This window comes from Lontra canadensis, unplaced genomic scaffold (assembly GCF_010015895.1).
Source record: "Lontra canadensis isolate GAN:19392208 unplaced genomic scaffold, GSC_riverotter_1.0 scaffold20, whole genome shotgun sequence".
NCBI lineage: Eukaryota > Metazoa > Chordata > Mammalia > Carnivora > Mustelidae > Lontra > Lontra canadensis.
Window position 1 is genome coordinate 6831468 of NW_022631014.1, and position 20229 is coordinate 6851696.

The following is a 20229-nucleotide window of genomic DNA, read 5'->3' on the forward strand; positions in this document are numbered from 1 at the left end:
ACACACCAGGGACAGAGAGGAGGGGCCTGGGAAGCTGCCAAGGGGAGTATCTGTTTTTGGTCTTTCCCAAGGAGGAAAGCTACTGGCCAGAAGAGGCAGGCCAGACACAAGGTAGTGCAAATCCCAGGTGGCCACAGCACAAGACTGGGGCCTTTGGGCTCTGTGACTGCTTCTGTTTGGTAGGAATAGAAACTCAAAGCCCTCCTCTTTTCAAACAACTTGTACTCTGACTTTGTTTCTAATTTGCTTTTTTCTCCTTTAGTATTTGATAAAAGCTTTTTTATAGTGCCAGCCAGTTACAGCTCTATGAAAGGATATTGAGGGGAGGCTTTTATTTGCAATCGGTCACCAAGCAGAATTCTTTTTTACGAAAATATGCTTGAAAAAGTGACAACATGGTTTATTGGTTTAAGGCGAATGAATGGTGATCTGGGTGCACTGGGAAAGAAAGGACTCTAATGAGAACACTGAAGTGGGAACAAGACACTCCTGGGGCCTAAGATGTTGGAAGCAGCCCCAGGAACTGAACTGAGAGGTGTCCAAGGAGAAGGACGTTCTCACAGCGCAGTCCTGGTGGCTTCCTCAACTTGGACACTCTTTCTAGGCCTAAGGTCTGGAGGTGGTGTTTTACTTTGTGAAGGTGGAGCGGCTGTCCTGGCACAGTCATGCACAAGATACCACAGACCCAGTTACGGTAGCTTTCTACTAGGTGAAATATGTCAACTTACAGAATGAGTGGGACAAAGAAAACAGCCCTTTGTCGTGTTCCACAAAGAGTGTAAAATAGACTCAGCAAGCCTTGGGCCAGTGGTTCTAAAAGGGTGGATCCTGAGCCAGCAGCATTTGTATCTCCTGGAACTTCTTATAAATGCCAGTTCTCCAGCCCTGCCCAAACCCACTGAAGCAGCCTCTCCTGGCTGAGGCCAGCAGTGCATGTGGGGTCATGCCCTCCCAGGGATTCTGATGCAGAATCAGGACTAAAGCTTGAGAACCAGGATCTAGACCAAAGGAAAATGTATGTATACAGAAGCAAATGCAGACTAGCCCCCTTATAGCTGGGGTTTGAAAAAGAAGTAAGGTTTCTGAAATACATTTTAGACCAATGTTATCAGCATCAAATTCTTCTCTTTTCTAAACCAACGGGGGAATGTTCACTCTTTTCCACGAATGAACATTTGATTCAAAAGCAAACTTTTAGTGGCTAATATACTCTAACGAAGCTTGCATCATAGTCTAAAAAGCATACAATAAAGTTTCAGTTTGGTGTAACTTTAATTGGAACACTGGCTAAGTAATAATGATGAGGTCTATTGCATTTTATCGTCATAACCAAACAATACTACTGGTGGTGAAGATATTTCCATTCATTTTACAAAGTGGAAACGGAGGGGCTGGTTTTCTCACCTTACGTAACTGCCAAGGGAAGATCTTAGTATAGAGATTTTGGCTCTTGATTTGCTATTCTAGAACTTGCCTGTCCCATTTTCCCCCCACTGCTTTTCTCAGAGAACATTATTTATAGGTTTTGACACAAATTCAAAGTCACCATAATGATTTATCTGTTTTTCCAAAGACGAGCTTAATTTAATTCCTCTTTAAATATTTATTTTGATCAATATATTTCCCTCTATCTCTAGAAAAAAAACTTCTTCAATATTTTACATTTTTATGAAAATCATTTATGCTTTGCATGAATATCATAGAGCCCCTCATTTATGTACTCCTTAATTAATGAAAGCCAGTAGGTCCATTTTGACTTAGTTTAATGTGTTAAGATGATGATTTCATTGTAATTCACACTGATGGACTTGATTTGAAAAGTTGAGTGGAATGGTTTTGACATTTAACAGCCATAGTATACTTTCTTTATTCCAGAATAACATGACAGAGATTAATTTTAAAACAAATTTCCCTAATAATAGGAATAATGAATGAATGATTGAGTCATCTGCATTATACTTGCTTTTTCACCTTTAAGAACAACTAGTGCAAAATCAAGTCTCTGCCACAATTGATGTCGTTTTCATAAGATTTATTCTTTGTTCATTAAAGGCTCCATTCTTACACTTATACTTAAAAATTCTATGAAGAATAATGAAAGGTAAAAAGTTCAAACAAAGTAATGCGGCATGCTACGATGTGGATGAACCTCAAAAACAGCACATCAAGAAAAGGATGCTGGTCCTGTTGTGTGATTCCATTTTTGTGCTGTGCCGTAAAGGCCCATCTGTAGGGACAGAAAGTAGATGAGTGGTGGCCAGGGACTGGGTACAGAAAGGGAGAGTCACTGCAAGTCAGCTCCAAGTTTCTCTGGGGTGATGGGAATGTTCTAAAATAAGATTGTGGTGATGACTGCAGAACTCTGTAAATAAACTAAGAATTATGGAACTGTATACTTAAAACAGAGGGATTTTATGGTATGTAAGTTGTATCTTAATAAAACTTCATAAAAATAGATGTGGGCTTACAAATAGCCTGAGATAATTAAAACTGATAATCAAAATAAAAAATTTAAATGTTCACATCATCTATAGATCAATACCACGTACAGGAGGACGACAGGGACTTCCTCTGACATTGGCAAGCCAAGTAAAAAGACGTATCAACAAGCAGAAGACAGTATCTGACACACCAGATACTCCATGTGTTAAGTGAAGATGAGTGAAGTGGAATTCCTGCTTCTGAAACAGTCCAAGTTAAATTCTTTACTATTCTTCTCTAAGGCAAATGTCAGTCAGTCAGCAGAATTTTCATTATTATGTGGCCGTCAATAGAGTTGTTGTGGATCTCAACCTCTGGTGAATTCCACAGGCATGTTCCAAAGCTGTAGTAAGATAAGGTATGCCCAATAGGTGCTTTACTATAGTAGTAATTCATGACAGCATGAGAAAAAAAAATGATTCATTCTGAGGGGGAGTGGAGAAACAAGCACAAAGGAAGTGATATTTGGATGGGGCCTTCACGCAGAACGTGAATAAAAGAGGATTTGTAAATGTGTTTTCAAACACTGGATCTACTTCATGTTGGCACCTTGAGAACCACATCTAGAAATAGTGAATTGAAGCTCTTCATTTTATTTCAAATATCAAAATAATCTAGGAAGATACATAGTAGATATCAAGATTAACTGAAGGTACATTCCAATCTCAATTGTTTTGTCATTTAATAGGATTGGATTATGGAAAGAAAAGAAGGCCCAGTTAAAGCATGAAAAGTGAATAAAGAGGCAGCATCTATGTTATACTCAGAGGCCTTCAGATCGCAGAGAATCTGCTTTCTGTCCCCCAGGGAGGTATCATACTGTTGTTCCAGCCTTAAAACTCTCATAGGTGACAGAGAAACAAATAACTTCGACTCTTTAGACATTTATCCTTAGGCTACTGAACAGTTGCTTAATAAGTGGGCTTCTAGAAAATATACTTTCTTCCAACCCCGCGAGATAATGAACGAGCTCATCAATAACAATAGAAAACTCCTCACACGAACACGTAGGCGGTTTGGAAGACTGCAAACCATTTCTGAATCACACACTTAAATTTTTATAGGAACAAAAACATCATGGGATATGACAATTTTTTTTTTTAGCATTTTTGCCAAAAATACATAATCTGATTCTAATCATGAGGAAACATCAGTCACACCCTAACCGAGGGAGGCTCTACGCAATCACAGGCCTGCATTCTTCAAATATATCAACGTCATGAAGAGAATGGTCGTGACACCCTGTTACAGATCAAAGCAGACGAAAGAGATGCAAAAGCTTCATGGAATACATAATCCTGGCCTGGGTCCTGGACCAGAAACAGAACGTGGTGGCCTGGAGCAGCCCCGTCAGGAGGGATAACACCCAGGAAAGTCTCCAGGGACAATCCTTTCTCCGGCCCCGGTCTCCGTCTCTACCTCTCCTCCTGGGGGGACAGCGGGTGGAGAGAGGACAGTTTGTAAAATTTCCATAAAGTCTCTAGATTAGATAATAGTAGGCGTCAATGTTAAACTTCCTGATTTTGAGAACTGTACCATGGTTTTCTAAGAGAATTTCTTTGACTTTAAGGGACACTCTAAAGTTTTTAGAGTTCAATGAGTATGATGTCTGTGACTGACTCTTACATGATCCTAAAAAATAATCTGTATATATATAGACGCAGACATACATTCTCTCTCTCTCAATCTCTCTCTCTCTCTCACACACACACACACAGAGAGACACGCACTGTGCTAAGGCAAATGTTGCAAAATGTTAATAACTGGTGAGTCCAGATGAAGGGTACGTGGGAGTTCTCTGTATTATTCCAATTTTTTGGTAAAGAGGAGAGTATTTTAAAATCACAGGTAAAATGGTATTTATAGGTTTGCCTTAGCAGATCTTCCAATAAAACATACAGCTCACTCAAACTCGGAGATGGTTCTTTTCTACCAATTTCGTTTTTCCAGTTCAACTCATAAAAGCAGGAACCAGCTAAAAAGGTAAGCCAATTTACAATAAAACAACAAACAAAATCAACCCCCCCTCAATTCACCTAGGAAAAGTGTGTCAGATTGATTTAGTGTTGCAATTTTTTTTTCCTTTTTAGTGGTGATCACCACGCTTATATTCTTGATATTGCAAAACTTCTTCTTTTTCTTTTTCTTCTTTTTTTTTTTTAATCATAGAATAGACATTTGTTTCCCTTGTTTGGAAGAAATAAGATTCAAACATAGAATGATCACTTCAAAGGAAACTTAAGAATGAGCATATCATGGGTAACCAGAAAGGGATAATAAGAAAGCACTATTCCCGATGTTCGGCTATAAATATTAAATGGGATGAGCCCATTGCAGATACCTGTTTCCTTGGAAACCATTCAGTTGAAACTCCTGCAAAAATTAACATGTATTTTTTTCCCTTAAAGGGCAGGAGCTTCTTTTACTTACGCATTTTTGACCTTTAGTTTTATATCTTAGGCTTATTATAAGAAGTTCTTTCCAGATCTAGGCAAACAAAGAGCAAAACAAGTATCTTTTCATTAAGTCTGAGGCTGGACTTAGGACAATATGGCCTGTATAAACTGCATGTTATGGGGTAACTATGGATAGTTGGGGTCAACTTTGCCACTCACCAAATATTGCCATCTAGACTAGTAGATGATCAACATACACACAGTATTCAAACTCGAATGCCAAGTAACTTCACAGTATAGACATTCAAATTAAATAGTCATATTTGCAATACAGTTCTATGTTTTAAGAGGCAGTGAAGTTTAACAAAGTCAAGCCCCTTGTATAAGTCAATATTGGCAAATATCATGGGGACAGAGGTTTGCCAAAGATAATAATTCTGCACCAGGTCAATGCCAGGGAGGATGGCTTTGGCTCATGGAGGATTTCTGACTCTCATTTCCAAAGCTCAGTTGATTTTGGATTTCTGGTATCTTTGCAGTGTGGATAGAGAAGTGGGATCATATTTATTTCAGTTCAAGTCAAGGTGGCTGAATTGGTCCAGAACCTGAAAAACTGATCTCTAAATATAGCTCATATTAGTATCAGCCACATAGCAAACTACAGAGAGAAACCATCTGTGTGTCCGTACAGGTCATACATACAAGTGAAATGGCTTCCCAGTGTACTTGACTATTTTGTCTGCACTGCCACTGTGTTTTTTAAATTTTATTTATTTATTTGTCAGAGAGAGAGAGCAAGAGACCGAGAGCACACAAACATGGGAGTGGCAGGCACCCCGCTGAGCAGGGACCCTGATGCGGTTATCAACCCCAGGACCCTAGGATCATGACCTGAGCTGAAGACAGAAGCTTAATCTGCTGAGCCACCCAGGTGCCCCTGCAATGTCGCTAGTATGCAGGCTCCCTTGGTGTGGAGTCTCTGCACCTCCAGAAGTACTCAAACCCAGAGCTTCTGCCCTGGAGAGGGGAGGATATACTGGTCACCAACACTGTCAGAGGAATAGGCTTATTGGGGAGTATGTGTATGTTTCCAGAAGCTGACAGGGGTTCTAGAAGCCCAGACTTACTGGGGAATTGAGAATGGGCGTCTTTATAGCCTGAAATCTTCTGTTCCTAGGGGAAGCTGTACAAGAGCGGTTAAGACCACTGAAAGAGACGGTCAAAAGCGACTGATTGCCCAATTAATCCTGGAGCTGCTATGTATTTCTGATAATCACAGTTTAGATTTGGGGTATTAGTACTAATTTAATCTATTTTGTCCTGTTTTCCCCACCAAGGGAAAATACAGTTATTGCATTAGAGAGGTACTTTAAAATAGAATTGTAGATTAATGTCCTTGGGTTTTTATGGGCAATTAATCTCTGAATACATTCCTTGCTAGAGAGAATTAGTGATTTATCCAAGGTTAAATACCTGGTAAATGTCAGACCTGAGAGCCAAACCATGGTCTTCTGTTCTCAATATTCCCCATGCACCTACCGAGTGCTGGGGAACATTCCTAGGATTTAAAGCAGAAGGCCAGCTCTGTAATTTGAGGATTCTTGAAATACTTTTCTCCCCCCAGCTTTATTGAGGTATAATTGACAAATACAATTGTAAGATATTTAAAGTGTACATTGTGGTGATTTGATGTATACATACATTGTGACAGGATTTCTCCCATCTGGGTAATTAACACACCCATCACTTTGGATGTTTTATATATACAATTGTGTATATATATATATATAATATTGTATATGTAAATATATACAGTGTATGTGTGTGTATATGTGTACATATACACATATATGTGTGTGTGTATATACACACACACATATATATATCTTCAGTGAGAACATTTAAATCCTACTCTTTTAGCAGATTTCATTCTACATTATAGTGTTACCAACCTTGGAATATCTTGGTGGCCCCGGATCGACATGCATTCACACATGTCCAAATCTGACTGGAACATGTGTGTTCAGTGTCTTTCTTGGCAAGGTGACATTTGTCTTTAGAGCGCCACGTCACAGACTTCACTGTGGGTAAACGCCACTCCTACTGCCCAGCACACAGCCTGACAGCATGCACAGTGGCCTGTGGTAGTCCTGACTTATTCTCTCTCACTCTTTCCTTCACTCCCTGCTTTCCTCACCCCTTCCCTGCTCCTTCCATTGGTGTTACTGGACCCTGTCAAGGGAGAAAGGAATCTGACCCCGTTCATCCACGTGGAAATGCTAGAGGCTTGACAAGCTATCCAGTCAGGAGGTTTGCTTTTGGAAAGACCACAGAGAATTCAGGGCAACCTGTGGGAAATGTCTGGGCAAGGGAAAGGCTTTGAATTCCACTGGTCACCTATGATGTCTTTGTAAGGCTGACTCTCCCAACAGTAAATTTTCAACTTCAATGCCAGCTCTTACAAGTTAACCGCCCACATCGTACCCTATTTTGTCTGAAAACTACCTGTTGGAAGCATCAAGGGATTTGGCCATTGTATCTGTTCCCCCTTGTGTCCGTAATATTCCCAGCTTTAGAAACTTCAGTCTGTCAGTATCTGCTTAGTGGTTATTCTCACATGGGGTGGGGGGCATCTATATCCCTAACACCCAATCTGCTTCTCATCTTTCCAAGCTTCATTATAAAAATAATACACATAGAATTCCACAATTCTGCGAGAGAGGATTCCCATTTTATAGCTGAGGAAACTGAGGCTCCAACAGGAGGAGAGACTTGCTCAAGGCTTAGTGGCCGGTAAGAGCAGCGCCAGAATTTGGCCCTAGACTGTATGACGAGGAGTCCACGGCCCCTCTCATGCCAGGTCTCACTGGCCTGGACCTTCTTCTGAGCGTAGATCAGTGTTTTCCCTGTGGCTTAGATTCCTTCCTTGAGGTGCCTGCAATTTCCTTGCCTTTCTGTGTCAGGAGACATTACAATGATGATGAGCTCTAGTGCTGGAGCCAGATGGCCAGGATTCAAAGTCCAGTTCGGCTCCTTCATACTTTTCTGGGTTTCTTATTTAAATTTGTCATTATCGACAGGGTTTGAAAACTATCTTGGTTGTTGCCATGGACTCTTCCTTCAGTTGTTTATGCCTCTACCATAGCTGTATATGTGGTGTTTTGTTTTGCTTCTCTTCGTTTATGTGTATGTGGTTGTCAGTGTATTTGAAGGTCAGAAAGGGTGACAAACACTGGAGAAGGGGAGCCCAAGGCTAAGAGAATGTTTCTATTCTAAGAACAGTTATCATGTTGTCTCTACTAAGTGGCAGGCACTATGCTGGGTACTTTACACACGTGATCTTTCGTCTTTACAACAAATCTGAAAGCCAGATATTATGACCCCATTTAAAAGGAAGGGGATTGAGAGACAGAGAGCTTAAAAAAACCTGCCCTGAGCTGGTCTGTTTAAGAGCAAGAAGTCCACCTAAGTCTGTCTGACTATAAAGCATATGAGCTTAACTTTTAAAGAAAACTGCCCCTGGTACTAATATTAATGCCTTCTTATTGTATAGAAATCTTGCACGCAGTTGTATATGAGGTTAGTATTAGCATCCTTTGTTCTCCTTGTTCCTTTTGAAGCTACCTAGTGTCACAGGTTGATGTGTATCCAGGACCTTTTGTCTATGCACATTTGTGCATGCACAGTGACACAGATTTTTAAAACTATAAATAGGAGGGGCACATGGGTGGCTCGGTCAGGATCCCCTGCCCTTTGCATGGGGCTTTTTGCTCAGCAGGGAGTCTGCTTCTTCCTCTGCCTCTGCCCCTCCCCCTGGCTTGTGATCTCGCTCGCTCTCTCAAATAAATAAATAAATAAATAAATAAACAGAAACATATTTATAAAAACCTGTAATTGGGATCCCACTATACTTAGTGCATGGTAGTTTCTCTATTTGGTATTCCTAAAAGCATCTCCTTTTAAGAACCTGTTTATTCTTCCAGTGGATACTTTAGATATACCATAGTATATTCGAACATTCCCCTGTGGATGGACATTTGGAGTGTTACTGATTTTTCAGTAACAAAAACAAAGGTGCAAAGAAAGCAGGGGAACACAGATCTTTGTCCCTGTGAGTATTTCTGTGGAACAGAGTATTGTAAGAGGGATGGCTGAGTCAAAGCATATCTACATTTTATGTTGTGATAGACACTGACAGATTGCTCTTGGGAAGCCTGTGGTCCATACACCACTCATCCTGTATCTCAGTGAGAACTGATGTTGGATAAAGGAGCCTTGAATTTCTGATGTTTGCCTCCTTTGCCATTGCCCTGTTTCCAGTTTTTTCCTCCCCTCCACTCCAGCTGACCGCTTTCCTTTCTTTTCTTGCCCTCTATTTCTGTCTGTCCTGGTCTACTTGCGAGTGCTCTTTCCTGCTTTTGAAGTATCAAATCACACAGCTCTCTTGTATCTACCAGAAGCTGGTGGAGAGCACTTATTCTCATGTGGATGGCTAAGGCTCATAGAGTGCCCTTGAGGTATATGAATCACACGGGCGCTCTCAGCTGGGACTGCACACCTGATGTATGGTGAGTCCGGGCAGAGTGGAGAGTCGAGATGGATGGAGCAGATGGTCATACTAGTGGAAGGGCTCAAGCTTTTTAATCCCCAACCTTCTAAAATACTCATTTACCTGAAGATGTCCTTGTATTTTACTTAAGGACAAAGATAGCGATCACTGCTGAAAATGTGAATGTCTAGCTTGAAGGATTATAATGCATACAATGACTTGGCTTTACATCTCTCATTTTTAGAACACTTTGTTATTTTGGTAAATGAGAATTATATATCATTTAAAATTGTCATCATTGATTTGATTCATTTTTTCCTCCTTACGAAGAGCATGATTTAATAGTCTGCCCCTTTACTGACATAAGATACTGTTTTAAAAATTACTTTAACTTGTCTAAATCTTGGGGACTGGCTTAATAAATTACAGCATATCTATAAGCAAGGATAATTTATAGCCAATAAAAGTCAGGATTCAGAGGGATACTTAATGACAAAGGAAAATGTTCATGATATGTCATTAAGCATTAAAAACTGGTGAAAAAATGGCATGTCTAGTATGATTCCAAGTTTATAAAAAATAGATACACACAGAAAAGAGACTGAAATATAATAAAGATTTTTAACACTTCTTGTTTTTGGAGGATGGAAATAGAAATTATTTCTAAAAATTATTTTGTTAAACTTTTGATAAAATTTCAATTTTATACAGAACATGGAAGGCTTTTTTAAAATGAGAGAAAATAACTTGTTAGTAAAATTATTTTGACTTTTTTTCTCCTTGCCTTCCTAGGATCTAAGACTCAATTCTCTTGATAGTAAACACGGAACTGGCCTACAGAGAAAATTCAGTGAGATCACTGGGTTGCTGCCCACCTTTTTCTAGTGCATTCAGGGAGGTGGGTCAATCCCTGCCTTTTTTCTCCTACTGGGTTCCAGTGTATCAATAAGGTCCCTGATTGACACTGAGCACACACATCCAAGTACAGAGGCCTGACCACTTGCGTCCAGACCCTGCTAGATCCAGCTACAGGGGGCATACATCTAACTAGGACCCATCCTTGTGGACCTGGTGGGACCCTGGGGTTCTGAAGAGAAGTTCAGGAAGGCATGAGAGGTCTTCATGAAGGAGCCTCATAAGTACTTAGAGAGGATCAGGGCCCGCGCCAAACAAGAGTGGGATTCTCTGAAGGGTTCAAGTACCCGAGAGATGTGTTACCAGGCGGAGTTATTAAACAGAACATCCATTTGGCAATTAAGATAAGCCGGGCCTAACCAAGCTGCATCAAGAAAGACGCCTTAGGTAGCTCTCTAGGTGCAGTCAAGGAGGGGAAGAAAAATGCACATTCCCTGAGTGTCCACTAGGTGGCAGGCCCTTTCTTATACTAAGAACTTAGGTGTCTGTTCTTAGGCATTTTCTCTGATATTCAGGTTTTTAAGAATCACACAGAGGGCTGGTTAAAAAACACAGATTCTTGGGCTCCTTTCCAAAGCTTCCAATTTAGCGTTCTGGGGTGTGGTCTGAGATTCTGCATTTCAAACAAGCTCCCGATGCCTCTAGGGCCACGGGTGGGTGCACTTTAAGCACCACCAAATACATTGTTTCAGACTCTGGGAGAAAAGGAGGTGTGGGCAGCAGTAGGATGTGGTCCTCATGGCTGAGCAATCAGCTCGAACTGTGACAAAAACTCCAGGGAAGGTGTAGCGTGGAGATAGAGGGGCGGCTTGGGGTCCCTCGCTGCTGGTTGGAAATGGTCTCTGGTACTTAAGCAGATTGGAACTGTGGGTTCTGTGGCAGAATGTTAGGTCTCCAGAGCTCTTTTTCCAGTTAAATGTGTTACCAGTTAATTTCTTTAGAATGACTGTAGCAGGGAGAAGCCCTGCTATATGCAGATTAAAATGAAAGCGGTATTCAGACTCAAACTGAAAACCAAACATTAACTATGTACCAAACATAAGCCAAAAGAAAAACATCAAGAATTATATAAAGCATGGATCAGTGATTCTCAAATTATTTGAACTGAAGGACCATTTAAAAAAATATCTGGTCCATGGTAGTGCGGTGCACAGTTCTTTGGCACAAGACTTTTACCTAGCTCTGGCCGTGCATGACTTACCAGGCAAGTTTGACAATTCTCGATTGCTCCAGACCCTGTTTAGGGAGGTGAGTCCACTGATAATGCGTTTGAATGTCAGCAGTAGTGCCACCCTGCTGTAAAAGTTTCTAAAGCTCTACTGCATCAATAGAGAGGACTAATAACAATTTGTAGGAGGGTACCACTCACAAACCACATTTTGAGGTGCGCTGATCTGCACCGGCTAGATTGTGGACCTGAGAGATGGGCTTACTGTGGCACTTCGAGCAGGCAACTTACTCTTTTGGCTCTTGCACTGCAGGTCCTTAACTTTCTGTATCCTTCAGGGCCATTTAGTTCTTATCAAGTCCATTTGGGGTCCTTGAAATGGGGCTAGTTGGATGTACTTTTGGCCTTGATGCTATTGTTTCATGCTCAGACAACAAGGGTAATGTCCTACCCAGGGTAGGCACTTAATGAACACGATGGGATGAATGCATGGAATGGTAGGCCAGGCCTGAGATATCAAGCATGCCTGGGGGCTCTACAGAGGGAGGCAGGAAATACATTCCCGGTGTAAATGGGGATCCAAGCAGAACTGTCTTCACCGGGATTTTATACAGGTGGCAGACAAGCAGAGCGGATGGAGAAGAAGCACCTCCAAAAAGAAATAAGTCACTAATTGAGTTGTTTCTCTGGCCTCCCTGATGCCTCACGAAATATAGATGTCCACTGTGAATGAGTAAGATTCAGTTTATAAAGTCATGGGCCGTGACAACATAGGCTTTCCCATGGCATTTTCATGCTGAACCAAGCCATTGTCTCACGTTCATGCCAAGATGAACTTGTTACTCTAGAAACTGCCAGAGTTTTCCTTAGTTGTTTTCCTTTTAATACTAGAATCTTAAGGAAGGACTTTAATGTAATAATTATATTTTCTTATTAAACAGTTCTCTGACTTTTAGCAAAGGAGAGCTGAATGAATGCAAAATGGATTAGCAACTCTAATCCACCCCGAAACATCACACCCTAGCCTGTACTCACCTGGCCTCTTATTCTCCATTCCTTACCAAGCACACAGTGCAGCACAAGGAATTTATGTAACTTAATGATGCATAGCTAATAATACTGATCACAGTAATAATGATAGCTGCTACTTAGAGAGCCCTTAGGAGAGGTACTATATTAAATGTATGCGTAAATACATTATCTTTTTTAATTCCATCAACAATCACAGAAGTTTGCTCAAGGACAGAGTGGAAGGGCTAGGATTCTAGACGAAATTTGTGGTTTCAACCACTGCACTTATATTTAGGGTCTTGGGTCCAAATAGACCCAAGGCTGTTTCTTTTTGCTTTCAAGGTATAACAACAAAAGAAGTATACCATCTTAGGAACTTTGGGTACTCAAGACCAAGATTTCTATAAATGGTAGAGACATAGGTGGATCCTATGAATGAATGAACAAATGAACAAATAAGTGAACATGGGCACTAGCTGTAAATGAATCAAATTTAGTTTGTCACTTTCTTAGATCATGAGGACACTAATAGTTTCATGTTGGTATTTCACTAAAAACCCAGGACTGATGTGGTTTTGATGCCAGCTCATAAAATCTGAAGATACAATCTTGGTTATAAATGCTAAAACTAAATTTCAATTATATCTCAAACAAATTTGCAGACACACACACACACACACAAACACACTTGTCTCATATGCTTTTTCAAAAAAAAAGAGCTTATTTTGTTCTTTTTCTAAATATCCTTTTCAGTTTCTCAAACCTCCCAAATAACAAAGGGGACAGGTAGTTCAAACACAAATCTTCCCAAAGAAAACATGTATAGTTTTGACTGCACTCAAATCAGAGCTCATGTCACTTAGGCAATCCTGTTTTCAACTGAAACAGTCTACACAGTCAACTTCTTGGGTCAAATGGTAGTTCCAAGGAGTTTTTGATGTGTTTTCAAAAAAGTTAAAGTGCCAGCACTTTTTTGACGGGATAAATAAATCATGGTTTATGTTGCAGTTAGAACAGTATGCAAAAGTCTCTCATGGCTCATACATAGAAGTCTTTACAAACTTTCATTAATGTATGTTGGTGAGTAATAGCCAGATTTCCAAATATACAATTTAAAGATTTATCATGAGTCAAATCCTTCAAGAAGAACCAAAAAGACCTTATTTTCTCTCTATGCTAAATTGAAAAAGTATGGAAAGTTACATGAACATAGACATTTAAAAACACAAATGAATTTACAGAGCAACATTTTGGGGAGCCCTAAGACAATAAAGCGATCAGCACAAAGACATCTGTCGTGTGAGGCAACCTGAGGTAAAGACCAGTTAAATCTAATGCAATCAGGAACTTAGGCCAGTTTAACACATTTTTTATGAGGTGACAACCTCCTAACACCATAATCTTGCCTTTCAGGAAGATGACACAGGATTTAATGAGTAAAAGAAAACAACTTAAAACCTCTCTTTTGAGCGTGAATTGTCTATTTGGGTTAAAGGTAGTCTTTGAGATCCCATTAGCTGCTGGCACAATTGGGAAAAGAAATGTGCATACACACACACACACACTTCAAAGCAAGTAGCTACAGAACGATAGCAATGTCTGTTTCTACTCAGATGCAAAAACAGAGTTAAAGCCAAAACTAACAACCCTTCTGCTAATTAGAGAAATAAAAATGTCTTCTCCCCAAGTGTCCAACCCAACATGCAACTGAAATTAACTGCTTTCCTTTGGGACTCATTTATTTATGTTCAAAAGAAGATTGGGGGATAAATAAACCTTGCAAACACAACAGTTGGGGAAAACACATGGACACCATACATTGGAATAAATGGAGCTGAGCACACAGCGATGATAGAAACTTTCTTTGCTTGTTGAAACACTGCATATTATGGTCTAATAGAAATCGGGTTACCTTTACATTTCTTCTCTTCCGTTTGGAAGGTCTGGGCACTTGCGATGCTCTGGTCGTTCACATCGTCATGGTCCAGATGGAATATCGAGCTAGTCCAAGTGGCCTGGATGAGATGTGGTGACGACTGTTCATTTTTCAATGCGCTGCGCCTCTCTGCATGGCTCTTCCTATGGAGGCAGGCTTCAGACATTCCTACTAGCTTCCAGTCGTGTTCTCGGTCTGGACAGTGCTTTGGTTTGTCCCAGGCTGGAAGGCCATTTTCTGGAGGGTTGAAAAACACGAGATGACGAGCTGTTGGCATTGTCAAGATTTTGTTGAGTTGCAGTTTTGGAAGGCAAGTTGTTTCTCAATTCTTTGGGGCTGACAGTGCTCACATGCACCTCCACTTGACGGCAGTGATAAGATGCAGAATTTGTCAGCCTTGGGCATTTAGCCACCACAGTTGGATTGCCTGTCGGAGTAATCAACACATTCCCCCTTATTTTTAGTGCCTAAAAAGACATTAGTTCCTCCATAGAAAGGCTGTACTTTCGCCAGCCAGGCTTCCACAGCAATGGCCCAAGAGCAAGTTTACATCAATTTATGTGACTGCTCAGACGAGCATTTGAGGTCTTGAGGGTCAGGGCTGGCCATGAACACTTTTTAGATCCTTAGGACATAAAACATCCAGGATTCAGCCTTGTTTGACTTCGGTTTTATCACAGGCTGACCTGAGGGGCACCCTGTTGCTTAAGTGGGACATGCTCACGTGGTTCCTTCAGGGAGTGACAAGTCAGTCCTCCCTACAACCTTCTATGCCTAATGGCCTGATACAAGGAGACTGGATCTTCAGATAGAAATTTGTAAATGGTTTCAATGTAGCTCCAGATTGGTAATGAGATCCAATGAAGGAAAGCAGACAGTGCTTTAGTTGGGGGGGGGGCAAATTTTAATAGCCCTAATGATAGAATGATAAGTCCTGAATCTCACTAGTTGAGGTATAGGGAGTGAATTATTCATGTATATTGTGGCGTTTTTTTTTTTCCTATTTAATTTATAGAGACCTGAATATCTACCCTCTAGAAAACAAGAAGAAATGGAATAATATAATCTAATGCAATAGTATAATGTAAACTTTCTTACCCTAACCTTCCCTTGTGGCAAATTTTACTTCCCTGAATATCTTTACTGTACATGACTATAAGGTAGAGAGCAAAAATGAGCAGGCTAATATATACATATTTGTATATGTATATACATTAAAAAACATAGTCCATCTGGTCATCCATATTTCTAGAAATTATTAGGCTACTGTCTGTCAAAATGAAAAATATAAAATATAAATAGAGTTCTACTTTTAAAGTGATCATATTCAGTGATTGAAAGACTATAATTTATGTGTGAATTTTCCTTTCTGCTGAAATTACCAAAGAAGCAAAGATATCCATATTAGAGAGATGAGTCCATCCTGATCTGTGCATAGTATTGGGAATTTCAAGCTGTCTTTCCAACATTTAACATGACTTTTAAATTATTTAATGCAAGGGCTCAGAAGGCTTTAGGTTTTCGTCAACTCCCTCTGTAAACGACTAATTGTCTTTAGTTGTTGCTGGTTAGGATGGTTTCTCTGAAAGTGTAATCTACTCTCAGTCACTTTGGAGGCTGCACTTGCCCTGTGAGTCTTCAGGTTAGTGTGTGGAAATTCTAATACACATACACTCCCTTTCTACTCCATGAGGAGACTGTGAACAATGACTACAAAGTAATAATCAATCCATGATTTATTTGTTGCCGTAAATGGAAATGCTGTGGCTTGAAATAACATGGCCAGGAGGCAATAAATCCATGCAGAAAAAAGAAAAAATTCTATAATGTGACAGCTCTGGGATATAACATTTGATCTTATTCAGAGAAGAGCCATGAATATTCACCCTATGCAAATGGCTATGCTAGGGACTGTGTGAGGTCATGAGTTCTTTCTCTTCAGAGATTATATGGCATTATTCACTGCAGGGCAAATCAAAAACCCTGGACTCAGCCATAGCCAGCTACTGGTGCAATTACAGGCACCTATTCTCCCTCTCCATTAAAAGAAAGCAACAGATTAAAACCCTGGGATATTGTGTTGCATTTCAAATTAAACATATCTCTGTAGAATCCATTCAAGTTTATTACCCATGAGGGTTTGAGCTAAACCATGAGCCAAATATAAAGCTACTGAATGCAAGAGTTAATTCTGGGCCTAGAGATTCACTTTATTTCTACAGACATGCAAAGCCTTCTGACCCTGCACGTTTCTATGATTTCTTTATTTTCAGGGACTCTTTTTAAATCCTCGGTAAACTGTATCCTGTAAAGCTCCATTTTAAGTAACATTAAAGTTATCACACTATTTTGTAAAGCCTCCAACATTTTATTTTTCTGCAGAAATTCTTAAAATTTGATATTAACTTCCTTGATGGAACAGAAATTAAGAAATATTGCCAAAGTCAGTAGTCACTGATCCCCAGTGAAAGGAGCTCTAGTGGCCATGCTTGGGTGAGAGATACTGAAGGGACTCCACCCAAGGGGACATTCCTCCTTAAAGCACAGCCTATTAAAGCTTGCTCATCATGTCCCCCAAGCCAGCAAGAGCAGGTATTTTTTCTAAGCAAAGGAGGTTATGTTTGGGGTGAGACAAGAGATAGGATTGCCTTCAAATTTTCCTAAGAAGAGAAGTTGAGATGGTTTTGGGGAAAGGGCTTCATTCATGGGAGGCATTTAAGGCTCATAATTACTGTCTGTAATTCCATTCATGATAATGATATTTGGCTGCTTAACTGGCAGGTTTATTGGTTGGGGCAGTACTGGGAAACCAGTGGACTGAGAAGTCTTGGCTGGGTCATGGGAAAGCTCAAGAGGATTTTATTTAAGGAGGATTCTTGATTCTTATCCTTCCAAGATGAGGAAGGCACATACAGTTCCTATTCCATTCCCAGGAGGGATAAGATACCCACTATACAGAGCTCCTTAAATTCTGCCTACTGAGGATTCTTTTGTTGGTGAGAACTGTAAGTTACCTCCACATGTGTTTACTTGGCAGTACTGGTTTTCAAGGGTATCCTGCTATTATTCTGTCTAATGCTTGTGTCTTTTGGTTCTCCTCAAACCTAACAAATGAAGTGTTTCTTTGTAGAGAGATTGAAGTATTAAAGATTAAGTCAGTGATTCCCAAACTTTGGTGAATGACAGTTACCTAAGGCACTACTAAAGAACACAGAAGACCAGGCCTATTGAAATGGGATGGGCCTGGGGCATTTGTACCTTTACTAAGTTCTCCAGATGATTCTGACCCCCAAGAGAGTTTGAGATCCACAGGGTTAAGAAAATTGAAGGTAGGAAAACAAAGTACTGGCAGGTTTCAGATTAGGGGACAGTGTCCTTCTTAGGCTTTAATGTTTTACACAGTCTTCAAGTAAATCCACTTTATAATTAAACAATTCATCAAAGTTTTGGGAATAACTGTGTGAAGATTTCAAAGTCAGATATTATGAAAAGATATTCAATATCAAAATCATCAAGGAAATGAAAATCAAAACCGCAATGAGATATCCCCTCACACTTGTCAGAAAGGCTAGAATAAAAAACACAAGAAACAACAAGTGTTGGTGAGGATGTGGAGAAAAAGAACCCTCATGCATGGCTGGTGGAAATGCAGCCTGGTATAGTCACTGTGGAAAAGTGTATGGAGGTTCCTCAACAAACTAAAAATAGAATTGCCATATGATCCAACAACTCCACTACTGGGTACTTACCTAAACAAAACACAAACACTTATTAGAGAAGATATAAGTACAATATATTACTTACAATAGCCAAGATACGGAAGTAGCCTAAGGATTCATTAATAGATGAATGAATAAAGAAGTGGTGTGTACACACACACACACACACACACACACACACCCCAGAGGAATATTACACAGCCATAAAAAGGATTGAGAACTTGCCATTTGCAACAACACAGATGGACCTAGAGGATATTATGCTAAATGAAATAAATCAGAGAAAGCAAACTGATGGTTGTCTGAGGAGAGAAGGGTGCAGGGTGCGTGAAGGAGAGTGGAAGGCTTCCAGTTATGGAATGAATGAGCCATGGGGATAAAAGGTACAGCACAGGGAATATAGTAATTTGTATTATAATAACATTGTGTAGTGACAGATGGGAGCTACACTTGTGGTGAACAGAGCAGAAAATGTAGATTTGTCAAATCACTATGTTGGACACGTGAAATTAATGTAACATTGTGTGTCAACTCTATTTCAATAAAAATGTCAGATATTAATTGGATGTTCTCTTATAGATTGGGGGTACAGATGTAAATAATGTTCACCTAAAAATTCTGTAGTCTGGGCATTACCTGGGACACAGTGTGCACAGTAGCAGAAATACATTTTTTTTGAAAGGAGGAGTCTGAAAATGATCAGACCTTGTTATTCACATGAAGTATGACTCCTTTGCTCTTTAATGGATCCCAGCTAATACTTGGCTTTTAATACTTCATAATTCTAGGCATGAAGACAATTAGCCAATTTGTCAGTTATAATGCAAATTAATAACAAAATTAAAGGAAATAACTAGATAGGGACATGTGAACTGCTACTAAAATACTTGTTTGTCAAGAGAGTTTGGAATTGAACGATTGAATTTGTCTTGTATGATTATAATTCTTTTGGCTTTGCATGACACAACGCTGATCAAAAAAGTTACTTTCCAAAAAGAAAGAAACCTAAATCTCATTAACATAACTACATACAGCCTATTTCTGGAAATTTCATTAAATATGGTAGAAAAGAAATCTGTCCATCAAAAAAGGGAGAATTATATGAAAATATTCAAGTATCTCAGGACACAAAAGTGAGCTGATACCTCAGAGACATGTTAAGGCAAAGGAAATAGGCTTATGACAAAGTAGTCAGAGAGGGTCAGCTGAGCGGGCTGGGATTTCATAGCACTCATTATAAGAGTGTTTAATTTGCATTAAAGGCCATTAATATGAGGCATTGAGACCCCAAACCACACTCTATATTAGGGGAATGTGAATACAATATGCTTTGTAGAATTATCAGTGGATAGCTCAGGCTATTAGCATGATGTCTCTAATTTCCATTCTAATTTTTTACTGGGACCCGTAAGTTTTAGCTTTGCCAAATTCTCAGACTATGTGCTTAGCAACTGATTTTTATTTGTGGAGTGGCGTGGAAGGTGAGACTAATGCTTGGCTTTTTAGTAAATGCTTAGCATTTACTAAGGGCCAAGTACTGAAGTAGACAGTTTGATTCATCTTCATGAACATCCAGGAAGTCCAGAGTGAGACCTTGCTTGATTTACAAGGAACGTGAAAGTCAGAGAAAGCATGCTCTCTCATACCTTTTATACTGTTAACAGATGCATTATCATTATTTTTTTTAAAGATTTTATTTATTTATTTGACAGAGAGATCACAAGTAGGCAGAGAGGCAGGCAGAGAGAGAGGGGGAAGCAGGCTCCCCGCTGAGCAGAGAGCCTGATGCAGGGCTCGATCTCAGGACCCTGGGATCATGACCTGAGCTGAATGCAGAGGCTTTAACCCACTGAGCCACCCAGGTGCCCCTCATTATCATTATTTGCCTTAGTTTGATAAGTAGCCATTAGTCTATTAATAGCTATCATTTTATCAGTTCTTTTAAGTTCTTTATCAACTCTGTTTATTGTCCCATTCAATTTTCTCAGTTACTTATTTATATTCGCAACTGGTCTGCCTGCTTTCACTCTGAGCCATCTACAACCCATTGTTCA

At 39.9% G+C, this 20229-nt stretch overlaps 1 protein-coding gene across 6 annotated transcripts in view; it reads right to left on the bottom strand.

The window, feature by feature from the left end:
- Positions 1-20229, bottom strand: part of THRB (thyroid hormone receptor beta) — a 366959-nt gene that overhangs the window by 53972 nt on the left and 292758 nt on the right. For 5 of the 6 annotated variants that reach the window (XM_032860972.1, XM_032860974.1, XM_032860971.1 and 2 more), the window contains one exon: positions 14433-14693. The exons of the other annotated variant lie outside the window; for it this stretch is intronic. In XM_032860972.1, coding sequence (XP_032716863.1) covers positions 14433-14693 — 261 coding nt within the window. The remainder of the gene's footprint in view (positions 1-14432; positions 14694-20229) is intronic. 6 annotated transcript variants of the gene reach the window in all.